This window comes from Triturus cristatus, chromosome 8 (assembly GCF_964204655.1).
Source record: "Triturus cristatus chromosome 8, aTriCri1.1, whole genome shotgun sequence".
NCBI classification, from domain to species: Eukaryota; Metazoa; Chordata; class Amphibia; order Caudata; family Salamandridae; genus Triturus; species Triturus cristatus.
In genome coordinates this window covers 756,828,141-756,848,879 of record NC_140591.1, presented here as the reverse complement: position 1 = coordinate 756,848,879, position 20,739 = coordinate 756,828,141, and the positions used below count along the sequence as shown (strand labels likewise).

At 49.9% G+C, this 20,739-nt stretch overlaps 1 protein-coding gene across 6 annotated transcripts in view; it reads right to left on the bottom strand.

Annotated features, from left to right (window-relative positions):
• Positions 1–20,739, bottom strand: part of MID1 (midline 1) — a 635,531-nt gene that overhangs the window by 170,971 nt on the left and 443,821 nt on the right. For all 6 annotated transcript variants that reach the window (XR_014967780.1, XR_014967781.1, XM_085622188.1 and 3 more), the window contains exon 3: positions 5,819–5,914. Coding sequence is in view for 4 of the 6 variants with exons in the window: in XM_085622188.1 (XP_085478314.1) it covers positions 5,819–5,914 (96 nt within the window). In the remaining 2 variants the exon portion in view is untranslated. The remainder of the gene's footprint in view (positions 1–5,818; positions 5,915–20,739) is intronic.

Genomic DNA, 20,739 nt, shown 5'->3' with positions numbered 1-20,739 from the left:
ACATTTTGCAGCAAAATATTGTGTTTGTTTCATACAACATCCAAAAAAAGGGTCTTTTAGCTCAAAACAGGACCTCACACATGGGAAATGAGAGGGTTCACAGATTATTTGCAGTAATATTAGTGAGCCGCTACTGTATTACAAACACACATCCCTGGTGTGACACATTTAGAATTTGGACGAGTGTACCTGTGCACTGTCTGTAACCTGGCCGAGTAGGGCATGAAAGAGCCTAAAATAATTCATAAATTCAAAGCTGTTTCGAACAGGTGCCCCAAAAATCCTTACATGTCCCAGTCAAAAGTAGGTAAAATATCACAGAATCCACTTTATCCAACTTGATGTAACATGCACTGATCCCTAACCTGTCTGCACACCGACTTACATGATCTCTGACCCGATTGTACTTCACTGCACTCTCCTTATGCACTTCATTCCCGATACAGTGGCCATAAAACTAAGCAGTGTTGGAGTATGTACACTCCTTTATCCTAAGGCGGAAACTTATTCTTCTTCCATCGCCTTTCAACTTTCCACCCTGTTCACCTTCCCTTGTGAAGAAAGCCTACATTGGCGACATAGTTAACGTTTTCTGATATCTTTATGAGAAAAAAATGCAATAAAACGTCTTTAACTATAAAAAGAAACAGCAGGGAAGGGGCATGTTCTGAATGTATAAGTCGAATGACACTTTAACATTGTGCAATGGCGGGTCGACCAATGGAACGAGGGCGCATTGTCAGAGATGTGTGTTATTATAAATGTTACAATATATTAGGAAGGTACGAGTCACCTGCTGAGACAGCACACACTTTGGTCACAAAATGCTAATTTACGTAAGATGCTGATGTTCAGAAGCATTGCCTATTCATGACAATTATGAATGTCGACAAAGTCCAAGGTAATAAAGCGGACGGTACACAGCGAATGTAGGGGTTCGATTCCTGCAAGTTACACATAATATATTCTCTACATTTTGACAACCTGGCCACCTTAACAGAAAGAAATGTTCCAAGGATTGAAAAAAACTACAATTTAACACAATGCCAGCTCTGTATGGATCTAGAGACCTGCCCATTTCCCAGTCCTTTAGATCCATGCTTGCGTGTCACGCAAAAAGTCCGAGAACGTCTCAAGTGCACCCTGAGATAAAAGTGTCTTGGTTTTATTGAGCGGTGGCCATTCATCCACACAGCTCTCTTCATGTCAATGGGCAGGCTTTTGGCAGATCCTGAAATGTCCCATCAGGCAAACACAATAGACACCTAACAGACCAAGCGGGGTGAAGGCTAATTGGTCTCCCAACAAAGGCTTCGGAGAGAGGGCCTCCTCGCATTCAGGCAGGAAATTGAGAAAGGCCCATTGTATTAAACGGCAACTGAAGCGCCCTTAGCGTCTCTGTTGCTATTAAAGAAATACCACACTTGCAAGTGTCCCCAGTGACATTGCCTTCCACCTCAATCACAAACCCTTACATGATACGCGCTTATTCTCTGTTAGGTATAATCCTTTAATTCACGCGTGTGCGTCACCATTTCCGTTCCGACTCATCCGGACGGTTATAATTCCACTCTGCAGTCTGTATAAAATGGGTTCAAGATAACACGGTGCTCCAGGTGAAGTAGCATCTTAGAGACAGGGCACTCCATATAATAAACCATAAACAGTACTTTTCTTGCAATTTGGCGCCATCTAGTGGTGGTACCGTAAGGCGGCTGCCTAACTTTCAGTTATGGAGGCAATGGTTTGGTCTCGTCCGTACAAATGTAAACGTTCTTTCAAAGAAAATACTGTTAATATGGTAGAAAATATATATATTTTTTTTAATTTACCTGTTGGTCGTGCCACAAGCTGCCGCCTCTCTTTGACACAGGGGAAGCACCTGGGCTGCCAGGCTCCCTAAGCCAAAGACAACGCTGCATGCAGCGTTGTGACTGGTTCCCCTAAGGTCTCCTAACCCAATCGCAACGCTGCATTGCAGCGTTGTGATTGGTCTGAGCGCAGTGGTTCGGTGCTCAGACCTCAGGCCTGAGCGTCGACAACTTGCGCTCCCAGGCAGATTGGGAGCCTGTGCCTGCTCTCTCCAGCCCCAGCAATACAGCTGGGACTGGAGAGAGATTCAGTGCGCATGAGAGTTTGGCCGGCCTGAGATGGCTGGCCAAACACCTCATTCTCAGTGAAAGGAGTGCTCACCACTCCCCCACCAGTAGTGCCATTCCCTGAACCCGTCCCCAAGACTCGTCAGAGCCCTGGGGGAAGGTCCAGGGGGATTAAAAAAATAATAATAATAAAACTGGTTTAAAACCTGTTTTATAGTCGTTTTATTCGCTGGTAGTGGCAGGGGGCGGCGCTCCTTCGCCTTAATGGCGTGGCTGCCGCTGAGCACTCTGCAGGTGCAGGACTCTAGTAAAAAAAAATGTTTTAAAATGAAAGCGGGATAGAAAGGAGCCTGGGGGAGGAAGAGAGAAAGAGGGAAGAGTGCAAGGAGAAACACAAGCAATCCTATTTAGTGTTCAGTAACTAATTAAACGAAAAAGGGTTGCTTCCATTATGCCATGAAAGGTTACAACTCATGCAATGAGAACACTCTTGAGACCAAAACATTCTTAGGCAGGACACACACAAGAATGGAGGGGAGAAGGGGTTGGGGGAGAGAGAGGGTTGACAGTTGTTGAACTAAGAGCAGACAACTAAGATAGCCTTTCAATCACGAGCAAGGGGGTGACCAAAATCCATGTTTAATTATATGTAGGGCTTCCGGTTTTATGGTATTTATGTTTTTAACATTACCGTCTGTATTGATCAATATTTATTTTTTGGTCATCTTATTGGTATTTATCCATGTTTATTTTGTGTTTTGTGAACAAATAAGATGACAACTCGTATATTTCTGCATTTATTTAACAGATAAACATGCACTCATACTTTGATGCCTGCCAGGTTTTTAGCACATTACACAGCCAAAAATAATAAAATAATAAAGCCGCATTAAAAAAATGTTATAATAGCACATATATCGTTGAGATATTCAGTAATTTAAGCACATCTTATTGAGTTTTGTGGCTCCTGTGCTGCCATTATGTATAGCTATTGGCCTGAAAGTCATTAATCTCAGCATGGTGAGTCACACAAAAGAAGGCAAATTACTATATTTTTCCGCATTTAAAAATAAACACAGACAGGAAAGACAGTGTTTTCTGTCTGCATTTATCTGTGAAAATCTGTAAAAACGGAAAGCATGGAGCCCTAATTATATGAAAGTTAATGGAAACAACAGATTTACCCACAGACAGCTAAAGCTGTGTGTAGCTGATAACTATAAGAAATGAGTCTTGATTGAACGGCATGCCTTTAATCAGACCATGTGTCTTTCAGGATGTCAACCAGAACCCCAAGTCTGCCATTTCAAAGTGGCTGTTCTCCCACCTTCTAAAGTTGGAATGCAATAAAATGCGGGTACTGTTGTGTGGTCCCTTCTGACCCCTGGGATGATGCGTTGTGGTCATCGTTCATTGGAACTCCATCCACCCCACTTCCTCACACAAGAAACCTTTGAATTGTTTTTGATCAGGATCTTACTTTCAAGTCTCGTATCAAAAAAGTTGTGACAGTTTGTTTTTCGATTCTTAAGTCTACCTCTAAAATCCTCCTTCACTCACGGGATTTCAGGAAAACCATTATCCTATTACTGATTTCTTCCGCCCTATGTTATAATAACGCCACATATTTCAGATTACCCAAGGACATGCTGAAACCCCTCCAAGTGATTTAGGACTCTGCAGCTCAACTGGTACCAGGGTCAGACTAGGGCTGCAAATAGGCTCGGGCACCAAATTAAAAGTGCCCCCCATTAACTCATCAGATAGCCAAAAATGTGGCCCACATTTGAAAATCAGGGCAGCTTTAAACTTGAAAAAGATGTATGCGGTTATACGGCAGGAGTCTCCACTGCCTGCGAGCTTGATTCCAGGACTTGTAATCAACATTAACTCTACAGACGTAAACGAGTAACATCACCCGACTTTGTAATTTCTGATTCACCTTTCTGGCTCAACGCGAGATCTGCATCGAAACTTACATTGACTGGCCCTCGATCTACATTGACATGTGCCTACAACCAGGACTCATTCTGGTTACCCTTAGGCTGCCATCCCTCTCCCCCACTCCTGTCCTGATGAAGACCCACCTTGACAATATAATAGCGTGCATATAGGGTTGAAACGTCGACGATACCTTCCGGTCCAGTTCAAGGCCCTGCTCGCAAAACATTGAAATTGAATAGAGCAGCAGGGGCATTGAGTCTCTGTTTAAACTGGCCTCTTCCTAACATGTATATATTTTTGCCACCTTGTACATATCACGTACTTATTGTGTCACTGATCACACCATGTCACTTGATCACAATTCACCGTAAATTCTCACCTTGTTGGCAGCCGTGTATGCAACAAAAATCCTTATATGTGGGTACATATAAATGATGTAATTTATATAAAATATCCTAATATCCACAAAAAAAACGATTTCATTGTGGTTACTGTGCCTTTATTGTGTGTTCCATGAAAACATTTTCACATTCAACCTGTGCAGAAAATAACTTGTTCTTTAATTGAATTGTATCTGTAAGAAATATTTTGGTTATACCTGACAGAACCATTGTACCTTTACTATACCCAGGTTCCGAGGGACACAGGGTCACCCCATTGTTTATTGAGATCTTTATGTCACTCTTGCCAGCACTTGTTCATTCTTGCTTTGTTATGTTATATTATATTATTAAAATGTATTAAGCGACGGGTGTCTTGGCGCTAACAGTCCCGAAGCGAGTTAGAGCCTCCATTCGTTAAATTGCCAGGTTTTAAGCGCTTTCCTGAAGGATATCAAATAAGGGAGACTTCTGATGGAAATGGGGAGGGTATTCCAGAGCTTCGTAGCACCCACGGTGAAGCTTCTGCCACCCACATACAGAACCTCTGCGAGAGCATCATTTTCGCCCCTTCTGAATGGAGGCATCTGTTTGAGGAGTAGCAATGCAGTGACCTCCTCAAGAACTGAGGCCCAGTACCATGTAGCTCTGTATATGTAATACATAAGGCCTTGAACTTAATACGACTCTTAACTGGAAGCCAATGCAGTTTCTGAAGATTCTTTCCCACTGAATGAAACTTGGGGATCCCCAGCAGGAGCCTCGCAGCAGCATTCTGAGATAGAGCCCCTTACAATAATCCAGTCTTCCTCTATCACTGTTTTTCCATCTTTCTCTTCCTCTTTCTTTCCCCTTGTATGTCTTTCATTGTCTTGCTCTGGTTCAAAGTCTGATGAGCTAAAATAAGGGCCGGTGGGCCCCACCTGTAAGCACCGGCTCAAATTAAGCACTGCCACTTTCTGAATTAGCCCGCAGTGTCTCAGATACCGTTTGCATTTAGACTCTTCCAAACTGCTGAAAACAGATATTCTTTAACAATGTTGCATCTATGTTTCAGTGAAAACTATTAGCATGCTACACTAGTATCAACTTCCAGTGGGATATTCTAGCAGAAACACAACAGTACATTTAGTTGACAAGACCACACAAATCACACTCGAAACATGCCATGACCAATTTAGCTTCAGCCTTCTGGTGACAGAGTGTTTTTCAAGCAGTGTCAGCACTAGAATGGTGGGCTTCATTCATCCCAATTTGTTTTCAAACAGGTTTGAGGAAATATTGTTTGGATGAAATTCTAAAAGGTTAGACACATTCCGCTATGAAACTTAAAGATGTTTTTCTCCATAAGACGCAGCGAGGAAAACATCCGACTTTCAGGTTTTTGACACTTACCTCAACGTGCTGGCAGGTCTGAATGAGTTTAGCCAAGAGGGACTCCATCTCTGTATTCCTTTTAATGAGGTTTGCCAGGTTACACTCCAGGTTTTGCTGTGGAAAAAACAAAACACACGATACACTTAATTTGTTGAACATTTGTTCTTCCCAATACATTGCCTGTAGGTTCGCTTTTCCTAATTTATCAATCCATCAAAAACAACCTGGATGACGCAGATTTCTCTAATGATGTAAAATAAGATTACACATACCAATGTAAATTTCATACACTAACGACGATGAGTAAAATAAAAGAACAGGCGTAATTGGCGGTAGCAAATAAATGGTTTGCCTTAAAATTAATACTATCTACTGTTGCCAAACTCAGTTTACCTTGAGATCTCGACTGAAAATAAGAAAAATATTGCTGCAAACGGCTGAAGTTTAACTTCAGTGACTTAAAGTAGCGGTGTGTGAAATTTGCCAAAGAAATGCATAAAGGATGCTTGAATTTTCTGAAAAACGACAAGTATTAAGTGAAGTACATGTTGACTCATATCTCGAGTAACTTTTCTCCGCAGCTCTTACAAAAAAGGCAAACTTCAGCTGAAAAATTGGCCTAAATAAAGCTTCAAAGACTAAAAGTGGGGAAGTCTTAAATTTGTTGAAGACATTTTTTAAGTCATGCATGATTATTTTGCAAAATTAACGGTATCTTGAGTAACTTTTCTCCATAAAGGTATTCCTTGTACAAAAAAACGACAAATTAGATACTGGAGGGAGAACAGTTCCTAGAGAAAATGTCTTGTTTGAGGAGGTGTCATTTATGCCACACACCCCTAGTAGCATCTAAGATCTCCTGATAATCTGGACCAATATCAGCTTTGAGGACACCATGTTTCTTTTAAAGATAAAGTCCTATCACAATTACGATACATGTTGTGATTCAGTGTACTTTCGTCTGCAACATTCTGTGCTATCCCACCACCCTAGCTCAACCCATCTGGACTGCTTTAGGGCAAGTTTTGTCTTTCATCCAACCCTTACTCGGGGTCTCTATAAGTCTGAAACCTGATTCATAGCATCATCTTATTAGCGCTACGTTGGACCATTCTCATGTATCACAACTGCCCTGGAAGCCATGTTTTTCCTGGACAAACCAAGTGATGAACCCCAGGTCACTCTCCCCCGCCACCATAGCTCAGAGTTGTTTCAGAGATCAGGTTCAGAAGGCTCCTCTGGGCTCTGCTCCATGGGCTCCAGCATTTGGTTTGTGCTGGAACTGAAAGCTCCCCTGACTCTACAGAGGATGGGCCCAGGAAGCCAAGACCAGAATTGTTATCGCCCCTGTGAACAACAGCACGAGAGGATTGGTCTTTGTTCACTTTGGAGTTAAGTTAAAGCAGAGCTCTCAAGCTGAACTTGGAATTCAGAAGGAAAAGCAATAGTTGCATCATCTGCAACCCAAAGAAACTTGCCAGCCATTAGATCACAGTAAAATATTCCAATTTACTGTCACGCGCCTGAGTAAAATTAACAAAAGCGGCCATGTGTAATTCAGACCCGAGTTTGCTGCCATCTACGGCTGCTCTCGCAGACTTGACTTCCAGACTCGTGTGCATTACACATGTGGTGGTTTAGTGAGTAGCTGTAAATGAATCAATCATTTTATGTCAGTTTTCCCCACTCCAGGTGCACGCAGAGTATGTTTTGCATACGGTAAGCACTTCTAAGGTTATAGAAAAAATCAAAATAAAATGTATCAACATTTCATATGCCCCCCTCCCCCTCAAAAATAGATTCCTTCCATACGTGTCCCAGCTTCGCACATCCTGCAGTATCCAGGCGCCCAGATAGGAGGCGCCCTTTACTGCTACATCATGTTCTTTGACACACAGGTCATTTGGGAGGCTAGCTGCTCGGGTGAGAGCAGAAAATGCATACCATTAAAGTTCACATGGTTTGCATGAAATGCACCTGTCCAATCCACACTTTCTGATAAACACGTGCATTAAAAAACAAGCATCAGCACAGCCAAGCGGCCGGGCGCTGGTTGCCAGCATTTTCGCTTTGTCAGTGCTTCTTTCGACATGGGTTTTGCAAATGACTGTTGTGAGAGCTGCCGAGCACTAGCTGGTGTCATGGAAAAAAATCTTCAGTCTGCACACATGGATAAAGATTTGTGAAGTGAGCATTGTGATAGGTGCGATTCCTCACTACTGCGCTGCCCTAGTGCTCTGCCTCCTCACTACTGCGCTGTTGCTCTGACTCTTCAATACTGTGTCGCCCTGGTGCTCTGCCTCCTCACTACTGCCCCACCCTGGTGCCCTGCCTCCTCACTAATGCGCCGCCCTGCTGCTCTGCCTCCTCACTACTGCCCCGCCCTGCTGCTCTGCCTCCTCACTACTGTGCTGCCCTGCTGCTCTGCCTCCTCACTACTGCCCCGCCCTGGTGCCCTGCCTCCTCACTACTGCGCCACCCTGGTGCTCTGCCTCCTCACTAATGCGCCGCCCTGCTGCTCTGCCTCCTCACTACTGCCCCGCCCTGCTGTTCTGCCTCCTCACTACTGCGCTGCCCTGGTGCTCTGCCTCCTCACTACTGCCCCGCCCTGGTGCCCTGCCTCCTCACTACTGCGCCACCCTGGTGCTCTGCCTCCTCACTAATGCGCCGCCCTGCTGCTCTGCCTCCTCACTACTGCCCCGCCCTGCTGCTCTGCCTCCTCACTACTGCGTCGCCCTGGTGCTCTGCCTCCTCACTACTGTGCCACCTGGGTGCTCTGCCTCCTCACTACTGCGCCGCCCTGCTGCTCTGCCTCCTCACTACTGCCCTGCCCTGGTGCCCTGCCTCCTCACTACTGCGCCGCCCTAGTGCTCTGCCTCCTCACTACTACGCTGCCCTGGTGCTCTGCCTCCTCACTACTGCGCTGCCCTGGTACTCTTCCTCCTCACTACAGTACCACCCTGCTGCTCTGCCTCCTCACTACTGCGCCGCCCTGGTGCTCTGTCTCCTCACTACTGCGCCGCCCGGGTGCTCTGTCTCCTCACTACTGCGCCGCCCAGGTGCTCCGTCTCCTCACTACTGCGCCGCCCGGGTGCTCCGTCTCCTCACTACTGCTCCGCCCGGGTGCTCTGTCTCCTCACTACTGCGCCGCCTGGGTGCTCTGCCTCCTCACTACTGTGCCGTCCGGGTGCTCTGCCTCCTCACTACTGCGCCGCCCTGCTGCTCTGCCTCCTCACTACTGCGCTGCCCTGCTGCTCTGCCTCCTCACTACTGCGCAGCCCTGCTCCTCTGCCTCCTCACTACTGCGCCACCCTAGTGTTCTGCCTCCTCACTACTGCGCTGCCCTGGTGCTCTGCCTCCTCACTACTGCGCCGCCCTGCAGCTCTGCCTCCTCACTACTGCCCCGCCCTGGTGCCCTGCCTCCTCACTACTGCGCTGCCCTAGTGTTCTGCCTCCTCACTACTGCACTGCCCTGGTGCTCTGCCTCCTCACTACTGCGCCGCCCTGCTCCTCTGCCTCTTCACTACTGCGCCACCCTAGTGTTCTGCCTCCTCACTACTGCGCTGCCCTGGTGCTCTGCCTCCTCACTACTGCCCCGCCCTGCTGCTCTGCCTCCTCACTACTGCGCCGCCCTGGTGCTCTGCCTCCTCACTACTGCCCCGCCCTGGTGCTCTGCCTCCTCACTATTGCCCCGCCCTGGTGCTCTGCCTCCTCACTACTGTGCCGCCCGGGTGCTCTGCCTCCTCACTACTGCGCCGCCCTAGTGTTCTGCCTCCTCACTACTGCGCTGCCCTGGTGCTCTGCCTCCTCACTACTGCACCGCCCTGCTGCTCTGCCTCCTCACTACTGTGCCGCCCTGCTCCTCTGCCTCCTCACTACTGAGCCACCCTAGTGTTCTGCCTCCTCACTACTGCGCCGCCCTGCTACTCTGCCTCCTCACTACTGCGCCACCCTGCAGCTCTGCCTCCTCACTACTGCCCCGCCCTGGTGCCCTGCCTCCTCACTACTGCGCTGCCCTGGTGCTCTGCCTCCTCACTACGGCGCCACCCTGCAGCTCTGCCTCCTCACTACTGCACCGCCCTGCTGCTCTGCCTCCTCACTACGGCGCCGCCCTGGTGCTCTGCCTCCTCACTACTGCACCACCCTGCTGCTCTGCCTCTAGCCTCAGTCCTCCCTCCTGTACGGCACCGGTGCTGTGCCTCAGTCCTGCCTCCTGAACTCCCTCCGTTGCCGCCGTGGTGCTCTGCCTCCTGCCTCAGTCGTTCCTCCTAAACAGCCATGGAGTTCTGCCTCTTACCTCCGTCCACCCTCCTGTGCTGCCCTACTGCTCTGCATCCTGCCGCAGTCCGCCCTCTTGAGTTGTCCTTGTGCTCTGCCTCCTTCCTCCCTCCTGCGCTGCCCTGGTGCTCTACCTGTTGTCTCAGGCCTCCCTCCCTCCTGTGCCTCTGGAGCTCTGCCTCCAGCCTCTGGTCTCCCTCCCTCCCTCCTGTGTCTCTCTGGTGCTCTGCCAAAAGCCTCCGGTCTACCTCCCTCCTGTGTCTCTCTGGTGCTCTGCCTCCAGCTTCAGGCCTCCCTCCCTCCTGTGCCTCTGGTGCTCTGCCTCCAGCCTCAGATCTCCCTCCCTCCCTCCCTCCCTCTCTCCTGTGTCTCTCTGGTGCTCTGCCTCCAGCCTCAGATCTCCCTCCCTCCCTCCCTCTCTCCTGTGTCTCTCTGGTGCTCTGCCTCCAGCCTCAGGTCTCCCTCCCTCTCTCCTGTGTCTCTCTGGTGCTCTGCCTCCAGCCTCAGGTCTCCGTCCCTCCCTCCTGTGTCTCTCTGGTGCTCTGCCTCCAGCCTCAGATCTCCCTCCCTCCCTCCCTCTCTCCTGTGTCTCTCTGGTGCTCTGCCTCCAGCCTCAGGTCTCCCTCCCTCTCTCCTGTGTCTCTCTGGTGCTCTGCCTCCAGCCTCAGGTCTCCGTCCCTCCCTCCTGTGTCTCTATGGTGCTCTGCCTCCAACCTCGGGTATCCCTCCCTCCCTCATGTGTCTCTCTTGTGCTCTGCCTCCAGGCTCAGCTCTCCCTCCCTCCCTCCTTCCTGTGTCTCTCTGGTGCTCTGCCTCCAGTCTCAGGTATCCCTCCCTCCCTCCTGTGTCTCTGGTGCTCTGCTTCCAGCCTCAGATATCCCTCCCTCCCTCCTGTGTCTCTCTGGTGCTCTGCCTCCAGCCTCAGGTCTCCCTCCCTCCCTCCTGTGTCTCTCTGGTGCTCTGCCTCCAGCCTCGGGTATCCCTCCCTCCCTCCTGTGTCTCTCTTGTGCTCTGCCTCCAGCTTCAGATATCCCTCCCTCCTTCCTGTGTCTCTCTGGTGCTCTGCCTCCAGCCTCAGGCCACCTTCCCTCCCTCCTGTGCCTCTGGTGCTCTGCCTCCAGCCTCAAGTATCCCTCCCTCCCTCGTGTGTCTCTCTGGTGCTTTGCCTCCAGCCTCAGGTCTCCCTCCCTCCCTCCTATGTCTCTCTGGTGCTCTGCCTCCAGCCTCGGGTAACCCTCCCTCCCTCCTTCCTGTGTCTCTCTGGTGCTCTGCCTCCAGTCTCAGGTATCCCTCCCTCCCTCCTGTGTCTCTGGTGCTCTGCTTCCAGCCTCAGATATCCCTCCCTCCCTCCTGTGTCTCTCTGGTGCTCTGCCTCCAGCCTCAGGTCTCCCTCCCTCCCTCCTGGGTCTCTCTGGTGCTCTGCCTCCAGCCTCGGGTATCCCTCCCTCCCTCCTGTGTCTCTCTTGTGCTCTGCCTCCAGCCTCAGCTCTCCCTCCCTCCCTCCTGTGTCTCTCTGGTGCTCTGCCTCCAGCCTCAGATATCCCTCCCTCCTTCCTGTGTCTCTCTGGTGCTCTGCCTCCAGCCTCAGGCCACCTTCCCTCCCTCCTGTGCCTCTGGTGCTCTGCCTCCAGCCTCAAGTATCCCTCCCTCCCTCGTGTGTCTCTCTGGTGCTTTGCCTCCAGCCTCAGGTCTCCCTCCCTCCCTCCTATGTCTCTCTGGTGCTCTGCCTCCAGCCTCGGGTAACCCTCCCTCCCTCCTGTGTCTCTCTTGTGCTCTGCCTCCAGCCTCAGCTCTCCCTCCCTCCTTCCTGTGTCTCTCCGGTGCTCTGCCTCCAGCCTTAGGTATCCTTCCCTCCCTCCTGTGTCTCTCTGGTGCTCTGCCTCCAGCCTCAGGTATCCCTCCCTCCCTCCTGTGTCTCTCTGGTGCTCTGCCTCCAGCCTCAGCTCTCCCTCCCTCCCTCCCTCCTTTGTCTCTCTGGTGCTCTGCCTCCAGCCTCAGGCATCCCTCCCTCCCTCCTGTGTCTCTCTGGTGCTCTGCTCCCAGCCTCAGGCCGCCCTCCCTCCCTCCTGTGCCTCTGGTGCTCTGCCTCAAGCCTCAGGTATCCCTCCCTCCCTCCTGTGTCTCTCTGGTGCTCTACCTGTTGCCTCAGGCCTCCCTCACTCCCTCCTGTGCCTCTGGGGCTCTGCCTCCAGCCTCAGGTATCCCTCCCTCCCTCCTGTGTCTCTCTGGTGCTCTACCTGTTGCCACAGGCCTCCCTCCTGTGCCTCTGGGGCTCTGCCTCCAGCCTCAGGTCTCCCTCCCTCCCTCCCTCCTGTGTCTCTCTGGTGCTCTACCTGTTGCCTCAGGCCTCCCTCCCTCCCTCCTGTGCCTCTGGGGCTCTGCCTCCAGCCTCAGGTCTCCCTCCCTCCCTCCTGTGCCTCTGGGGCTCTGCCTCCAGCCTCAGGCCACCCTCCCTCCCTCCTGTGCCTCTGGGGCTCTGCCTCCAGCCTCAGGCCTACCTCCCTCCCTCCTGTGTCTCTCTGGTCCTCTGCCTCCAGCCTCAGGCCTCCCTGCTGTGCTGCCTGGACCCAGTCTCTAGCCTCATCCCTCCATCCTGCGCCCCCCTGGTGCTTGGTCTGCCTGTATTGGCTCGCACTGTATTTGTTAACAGAGAGCATCAAATGGGCAATACGTGTGTACGTTTTAGCAAAACAATGTTTAAAGTTTTCTCCGAGGGCCAATCTGCAGAACTGGAGCATGTACCAAAGGATGGACGGAACAGCAGCTTGACCTGGTCGATAAAGGTGTCATGTCAAGGTAGAACTATGGCTTGTCCGGGCCCTGATCAGTCATATCAACATCCCAGTAACATATGTTTTACACTACAAATAACCCCAAGCTCCCAGGAGACGCACTGCTTGCAGCCTTATTCTCACTTTCTTGCAGAGAAACACAATAGGAAGCCACCACGGTTTCACAAGAAATATTCCAAATGACTGATGTTGGTACTCTGGTCGCCATATTTGGCGCAGGAAGTATTGCTTACCAGTTCCTTCTCTGGGACTAGGGGGTGTTTCGCGTCTTCATACAAGTCACGGCTTTAGAACCGCCTCGCTTCTGGCCAACGGATACAGGTCGTCGGTCGAGCTCTGCGTACCTCATGTTGTAGGCTAACTCGGTTACTACAGCGTACTTAGACTGGTTGCATCTACAGAGGGGGCTCACAGGCATACAGCTTCCAAGGCCTGTAGATAGTAAGCCGTAGTACTAGTGCAAATCAAGCGCTCTCTTTTTGACAACTATGGAATAATGAAAGGTTAGTGGACCTACCAGGACTCAAATCTGAGATTTAAAGGTTTCACAGAACTCCACAGCAGTCATATTAATCTACTGAGCTATACGGACTTGCACACAAAGGGAGTATTTTTAGAAACCGGTGTAGTACTCCTATTTTAATCTATGGAGCATTGAACCTGGCCTGATGGCAACTGTTAATTTCACATGAAAAAAAAGCAACGGCTGCTGCAGCGATCTCGCACTTACCCTCCCAAATCAGCTTCCTTTCCTCTTTGTCCTCTCATTCAGTTGCCCCATGTGTACCTGTTAAATATGTGTTGTCTGTTCTATCGAAGAGGCAAAGCCATCACTTGGCTTTGCCAATGCCTACTGAATTAGAAGGAGAAACCACACATTGCAGCATAGTCCACTGGGTAGTGTGCACGGCCTGCCCTTAGTTTATTCTGCAGGACGAGCCACCTCATCACCCCCAAAGAGGGCATAGCGGGTTCTAGCACTGCGCCTCTGATCCGGAGGTTGAAACCATGGTTAGGCCTACCAAGCTTTATTCTAACTCTGAGCAATTGCTCGTTCGCTATTGGCAGGTGAGGAGGGGTCCTGCCTCGAGTGGGGCCAGGTAAATGAGCTCCGGCTGCATCCACCCATTCGACATCTTTGGCTGTCTTGTCCTTACGCTGGGCTCCATTCACCTCCCTTTGAGAAGAAACGCACATGCCAGCATTTGGGGGAAACCGCATAAGCAGGGGTTGGCAAAGCCAGTGTGTCTTGTCTTTGGGACCTGTTGGTTTTTCCAATGGGTTTTACCAATGTTGTGCAGCTTCCCGATGCAGTGCGGCATGGCTAAAGAAGAATTTTTTAACAAGCATTTACAATGCAACCGTCTCGGCATTGTTAAAGTTAGAGCTATTGGCATTGCTCATGACATGATTTTTGTTTATGTTTTTGTTTTTAAAACATTTAAAGAAACGGCATTGTTATTTACAATGTCAATAGCTTAATCACTCTCAAATGCGAGATTTTTGCATTTGCAGCCACACACAGAGCAACACACAAAGCCACCCACACACACAGACACGGACAGAACAGTACAGGTACTACCACTTGAAATAAATTCAGACTAGCAAGCATCCAGACGATGGTGCTGCCAAGTTTGAACTTTCAGCAGTTAAAGTTGGGAAGAAAGTGACCGCAGCCGCATTGAAGCAATAACATGACCGGCTGGAGCATTCCGGGACTGTTTACTGTGGGCACTCAATGCCCCCGGGCGTGTTGGGGGGGCGCCCCCTTTTTAGGCAGGTATGAAGTCTGCAGGGTCGAGCCAGGCTTTCATCATTTCAGAGCCAACAAAGACACCAGTGATTATTTACGTGACAAGAGACAGTTCAGCTTGGGGTACAGACAGTCATGCGAGCCGGCTGCACGGCTCCTGTGAGTGGACACACATGCTTCATCGCTGCCCACGCACAGGGGGCCAGGTGGGGGCTGACAGGGCAAAGCCTCTGAGAGGCCAGCAGGTCCGGGTCAGAGTCAGCTTGCTTTCTCTCCCATCACTCTGCACTGCCTGACAGGTGAAAAGGACATGACTGGCTTCGCCCCAGCCGTTCAGGCCTCTCGAAGGTGGCGGTGCATTGTTAACTGTATCTAGTGCTGTTCAGACAGGAGGTGACTGGCTACACAGTGACCCTGATATACAGGGATTCACACCCTCTTTTTCTAGGTGCATGCCAAACTCCTTTGGTGACACTAAACAATGCCCGGGCAAATAAAAATAAAAAAAAATAAAAAAACACTTATGCAAAAATCCAGCAACTTCTTATTAGATGTATTTTTGCAATTTTTGTGCTAGGGAAAGAGACAAACTTAGTTGTGCCAGAGCACATAGCGAGAAAACAGGGTGGGAAACTACCTCACTTTTGTTTATCACTGATTCATCAAACTTTATAACGAAGAAGAAACATTGCTTCATAAGTAAGGTTTTGTTTAAAAAATGTGGCACATTTATTCTGTATTTACAGTGCAGGTTTTATAAAATGAAAGCAGGCTGGTTTTGCTTCAAACTTACCTCTCTCATTGTAAAGTGAATTAAAATGCGTGCGGTCCATTCGCTCCTTTGTAAACACAGTACATGTTAAGGGGTATTTCTTATATATAACATGTTAATTTTTAAAGCTCACGTTCACCCAGAAGGGTATCTTGGCCTGGATAACAGACGTTTATTGGTACCAAATCCAGTGGTACCCATTTTATCGACCTCAGAAGGCTGAAAGGCAGGGCGGACCCACAGGGATTTGAACCTGTGACCATGAATGAAGTCGAACGCAGGCCCTTGCAGGGGGTGCATTAGTCCACTGAGGTGCCACGGTGCAGACGCTGCGGCAAAGGGTGCAGAAAGGACATTGCTACATAGGAAAGGGCACGATGCATCAGGAAGTGCTGATGCCAGCTGCCGGGAGGCACTGGTGCCCTCACCGTTCATTCCGAGTGGGGCTCCATCAGGCCTCGTGTGGCCCTCCAAGCCCCACACTGCTCACATGTGGCACGAGACAGACCCGGTCCGCACAATGGAGCATGAACCGAATCCACAAGACGACACATAGCGCCCAGAAGCGCTGCTGGGCGCTCCTGCTGGGTGCTCCACCCACTCTTGGGCGGTTGGGTGTTGACAACAGACCCCTCTCCTCCTTGCACGACCCCAGGCAGTGTCGCAAGGGGGGCTGTGGGCACGAGTCCCACCACAGCTTCTGTTGAAAAGTTGAGCAACGGGCCTCAACCGTCCAGTGGTCAAACGGCGCTTGCACGTGCGTGAAACACCAGTGCACGACCCCGGGGCACGTGAGTTTGTAATCTCAAGGCGCTTCCTGCGCCGGAACTGGAGGCAGTTGGAGAGGAAACGCCACAAGTGTGACTGAAAGAAGGGCAGAAGGTGGATTTCCGACCAGGGCCCCTTCTGATGCCATCGGGTGGAGAGGCCCCTAGGGGCCTCTCCTGGTGCCATCGGATGGAGAAGCCCCTAGGGGCCCCTCCAAGCAGCGACGGCCAAAGGTCTCCTAGAAACACACTTGAGACCCCGCTGTGAATACTGTTTAACGTTACCAAACAGAGCAGCCGAGAGGCGACGCGGTCGACGGAGCCCACAGCAGCAGCAGCGTCGACGCACGAGCAGCAGAGGGAAAGTTTTCAGAAGCCGCTGCAGGGGATCTAGAGCGACCAAACCCAGGGCTCGGGCTGGGATCCAGTCAGGGAGGGATCCGTCCGAGGATGCACCCGGGGACTCACAGCCCGCACTGCCTCCAACCGAGCCCAGCCACCGACCCAGCCAGCAGCTCCCGGCGGAGGGAGAGGGAGGGAGCGTGATATGAGAAGGGGAGGAGGGAGGGCCAGGGGGAGGAGGAAACACCGACATGGAGGGGGAGAGAAGGGGAAGAGAAACGGAAGGTTTAGATGCAGTCTGCACTATATCCACCAACGGACCTCGAAACGAGCCATGAACACCGCCGCCTTTCTCCGAGGTCAAGCAGAAATGCCTCGGAGAAACGCAGCGGCGTTTTCGGATTCGGGGGCGTGTTTTTCTTTCTCTCCTCTTGCCATTGGCTGGAATGTTGACATTCCAGAGGAAAGAAAGAAAGTAAAAAACACGCCCCCGAATCCGAAAGAGACGGGGCTTGTTTGGAGAGACAAAGCTCTTCTCCAATGGCTGCCCAGCATTTAAGAGGACAGCCAATGGAGAAGAGGAGAGAAGAGGGGCGGGTTCAAGCCCCACTACTCCAAGTCATTAAAACTCGCGAGCGAGACTGCGCAAGCGCAGCCTTCGCTAGCCGAGACCTAAAAAGCTTATGACGCGTCCGCCTGCATCATTTTGTAGGCGTGAGCACCATGCATTCTGCTTACAAAATGAAAGTGGCTTTTTTTTTGGTTTTAATTTACAGATCCGAGTTGGCTCATGAATTAAAAAAAAGTGCGAAAGAGTTTTCTTTTTACAGTGGGCGGGGGGGCGGAGCAACACTGGGAATGGAAGAAACCCAGGGCACAACTGATGGGGGGGGAGCCGGAAGCAACATGGTGGGTACGGGGGTTGATGGAAGCAACATGGAGGGCGCGGGTGAGGGGAAGCAACAGGGATGATAGAGCGGAAGTAACATATGGGGGACAGAGACAAACTAATTGGCGAATGACATGGAGCACAGGGAGAGAAAAGGAAATGGGCAAGTTAACGACCCCACCATGGAGTGTAACGCACAGGTGAGGGAGCAACACAGGGGGAGAAGCAGAGGAGGGGGGAGTGCCTCCATAGAAGGGGCAGGAAGGAGCATACGGGCGAGAGAAAGAGCAACACGGAGCAAAGAGGGGGATAAAGAAGCACACTAGGGAGACAGCTGGAAAACACATGCTTTCTTGTGGGAAAGAACAAAGTAATTCACTAAAAGTGAGCAGTGGAAGGACAAAAGTTAATTGACAAAGCACCAGAAGAAGGGCAGACACAAGATGGACAATAAAAGCCATCAAATGGCAAAGGAGATTGTCAGTAAAGCCAACCAATATAAGCAATTGGTGGGGGTGGGGGGGCTACAAGCCCCTGTATGTTTTTGGTAAGCCCACGGGGTCTTTTGGAATCAGAAAGCTGTACTGTCTGGTACGCTCGACTAAAGAGTGAAGGAATTTAATTTAACATTGACTTGCACTGAATTGGAGGAAAGCTAAAATTAAGATAATTTTGGCTTAGTAATCAAGATTATCTCTTTCTTAAATTGAAAACATTGGCATGCATGAAGCTGACATAAATGCTGAAATTCAGATGGATTTATATGGCCTTTTCATGTTCTGTCCACCGCATGGTGCTCACTAGTGATTCAGATGGTATTAATGTCTTTCTTCCCTGGGACCTCAAAATCAGAAAAAAAGTACTAGGCAGGGATTCAGGAATGGGGAGGATGGAAGTGGACAAAGAGGGAAAGTTAGGAGGGTTTGGCAGAAGAATTCTTACACAGGAGTTCGCCCCCCTTTAAACATACCCTGCGTTTGAGCGACATAAAAGGGGAGGTTTTGTAGGCGCGAGGAGAAAGGAAGAAGATACAGTGATTACTATGGTAAGGCAATAGTAGGCGACTGCCTAGGGTGTTCCAGCAGTGATGCACCAAATAGATCACTACAAGGACCAGATCCGGTTCCATTGCCAGGAGAAGGGTGGGGAGCTGTAAAGTGTCACTTTGCCTGGCTATATTTGCCCACTCTGGAACAGACAGGCCCTGGGGGACGTGCGAGAGGGGGTAATGGAGGTAGTGACAGGGGATCATTTTGCCTCTGCTCTGGAAAAAAATATTCAAAGGGAGCGATCTAAAAAGCCAATGTGATTTGAGCCCGAGCAGGTTTCTTGAAAGGCTTAGCTTGCTACTTTTTGAGCAAGCCCACATCTTTGTAAGCGAGGGCGATTCATCATTTCTTCTTGCAGGACCAACTTCAAACAGATTCAGGGAGGCGCGGAGGCGGTCAAGTGATTCCAGACTGGAAGTCTTACATCCCTTTCCACTCCCTTGGGTTTGGCAGCACAATATGCTTTCGTTCTGCTTCATCCACAATTGCTAAAAAAATACCTGTTAGTTGCGCGCATTACCAACCACAGGTAGGTATAAACTAAGCCAGGGATATCCACCCGGCTTGTACTTCTAGTTTGTTTTGTTTCTCCTTGCATCCTCCCGCCAGTTTTCACATTAGTTATGAGACCCCTCATGTGAAAATGAGTTTATAACATGTAAGAACATGGTCATATAGCCTGTGGTGTGAGCTTAGCAGCCGACACAGACCATGGGGAAGGAGGGGGGAGGGGCCTCCTGGACTGAAATACCACATTTACTGCCCCCAGCAGGGGACTCCGCAAAGCTCACGCGGGGTGTGCGCAAAGCTGACGGAGCCACCATTTGGCATCATACTGTACAACCATGAGTAGCTGCGGCCAATAAGAGCCCAGCTAAGACAGGGTGGCTTCGTACAGCTCAACACCGCAGACATTCAACACATGCACAGAAAATTCAGAGGAACTACAGCAGACGTTGCCCACACAAAAGGAAAACCACTGGAGAGTTTTCCATTAATATCCCGTTTTATAAATTACTATGACAGCATACTGGTCTTGGAAATCAATGTATCCAAATCAAAGACGCGCTGGGGTAAGAGCAGATCTCGTGACTGTTGGTTGCTGCTGGTGATGTTTAGGCTCCAAATCAACCTTAATAAGACAGGAGTGAGTGAAAGTTGTTGCCGGGCCGTCTTGCTGGTTTAGTGACCGCTGGGCGTTTTTACTTGCCATGAACCTACCACGGGCACCTTCAGTCAGAGCCAGGGTCTTCTGGCGTCTTTTCGCTCTAGAACATGTCTTGCATTTGAGGTTTTCTTTAACTCACTGTTCACCATTGATATTGCTCCTTCTCACAAGTGCATACAAGGAAGTGCACCAAAAAACTTAAATGTAGACGACCCAAGATAACACAATGCAGGTCAGAGGAGCTTTAGAAGGACACACAGAAGTCAACAACGTGCTCCTCCTGCCTAACCTCCTCAATTCTGGAAACTGTAGAACGCTGCAAGCGGGCAGAGTGCATATTCCCATGGCACAAAGTGCTTAGATTGCCATAGTGGTAACAAGGAGCTTTGATATAACACTGAGATGGGAACTAACTTGATTGCTTCAGCTTGGGGGTGATATGTAGGGTGAGAGGACAATGGAGCACAAGATTGGCTCAGAAGGAGTTAATGTGCTTCAAGCACTTTATGGCTTATTGTGGGATGCACAAACCCAGCCTGTAGGTCAGATAAGCAACCAATTAAATATGCAGAGGAAGCGCATACCAAAATGTAGGCGCCTGAAAGAAAACTACCTGGATAGCTCTCCACTTACATCTTGTTTCTGAGATCAAGAGAATGTTCCTACTGCTGTATCTAAAACTTGTCCCATAGCACAAAAAACTGTTTCTTGAGGAGATATGGAGAAAGGAGCCTAGAATAACTCTTAGTCATGAGTCACAATCCTTCAGACACTGAAACAAATATTTTGTTTCTCAGGGTCAACAGAGCCTCTAAACTATAAGCATTTTGCAGTCAGGCTAGTTGGTACACTGGGAGTCAGACGTACACTGTACAGGCATTATCACATTTTCGTTGATCGAGGCTCTAACCACTACTTTTTAGCTGCACTTCACCGTAGGCAGCTATGCATCAGCACGTTTCCACTACCCAAGATCCTCCCTTCGTGATCTGCGTGTGACAGCTGAGGGGAAACCAGATGTATGGGTGGGAGCCTTCCGGTCTCCTAGTTAATCCAATAGCACTGAGGGTTTACAAAAGCCCTCAGTGGCAAGGTTTAAAACCCTCCCACTGGCTGATCAGTTTCTTTC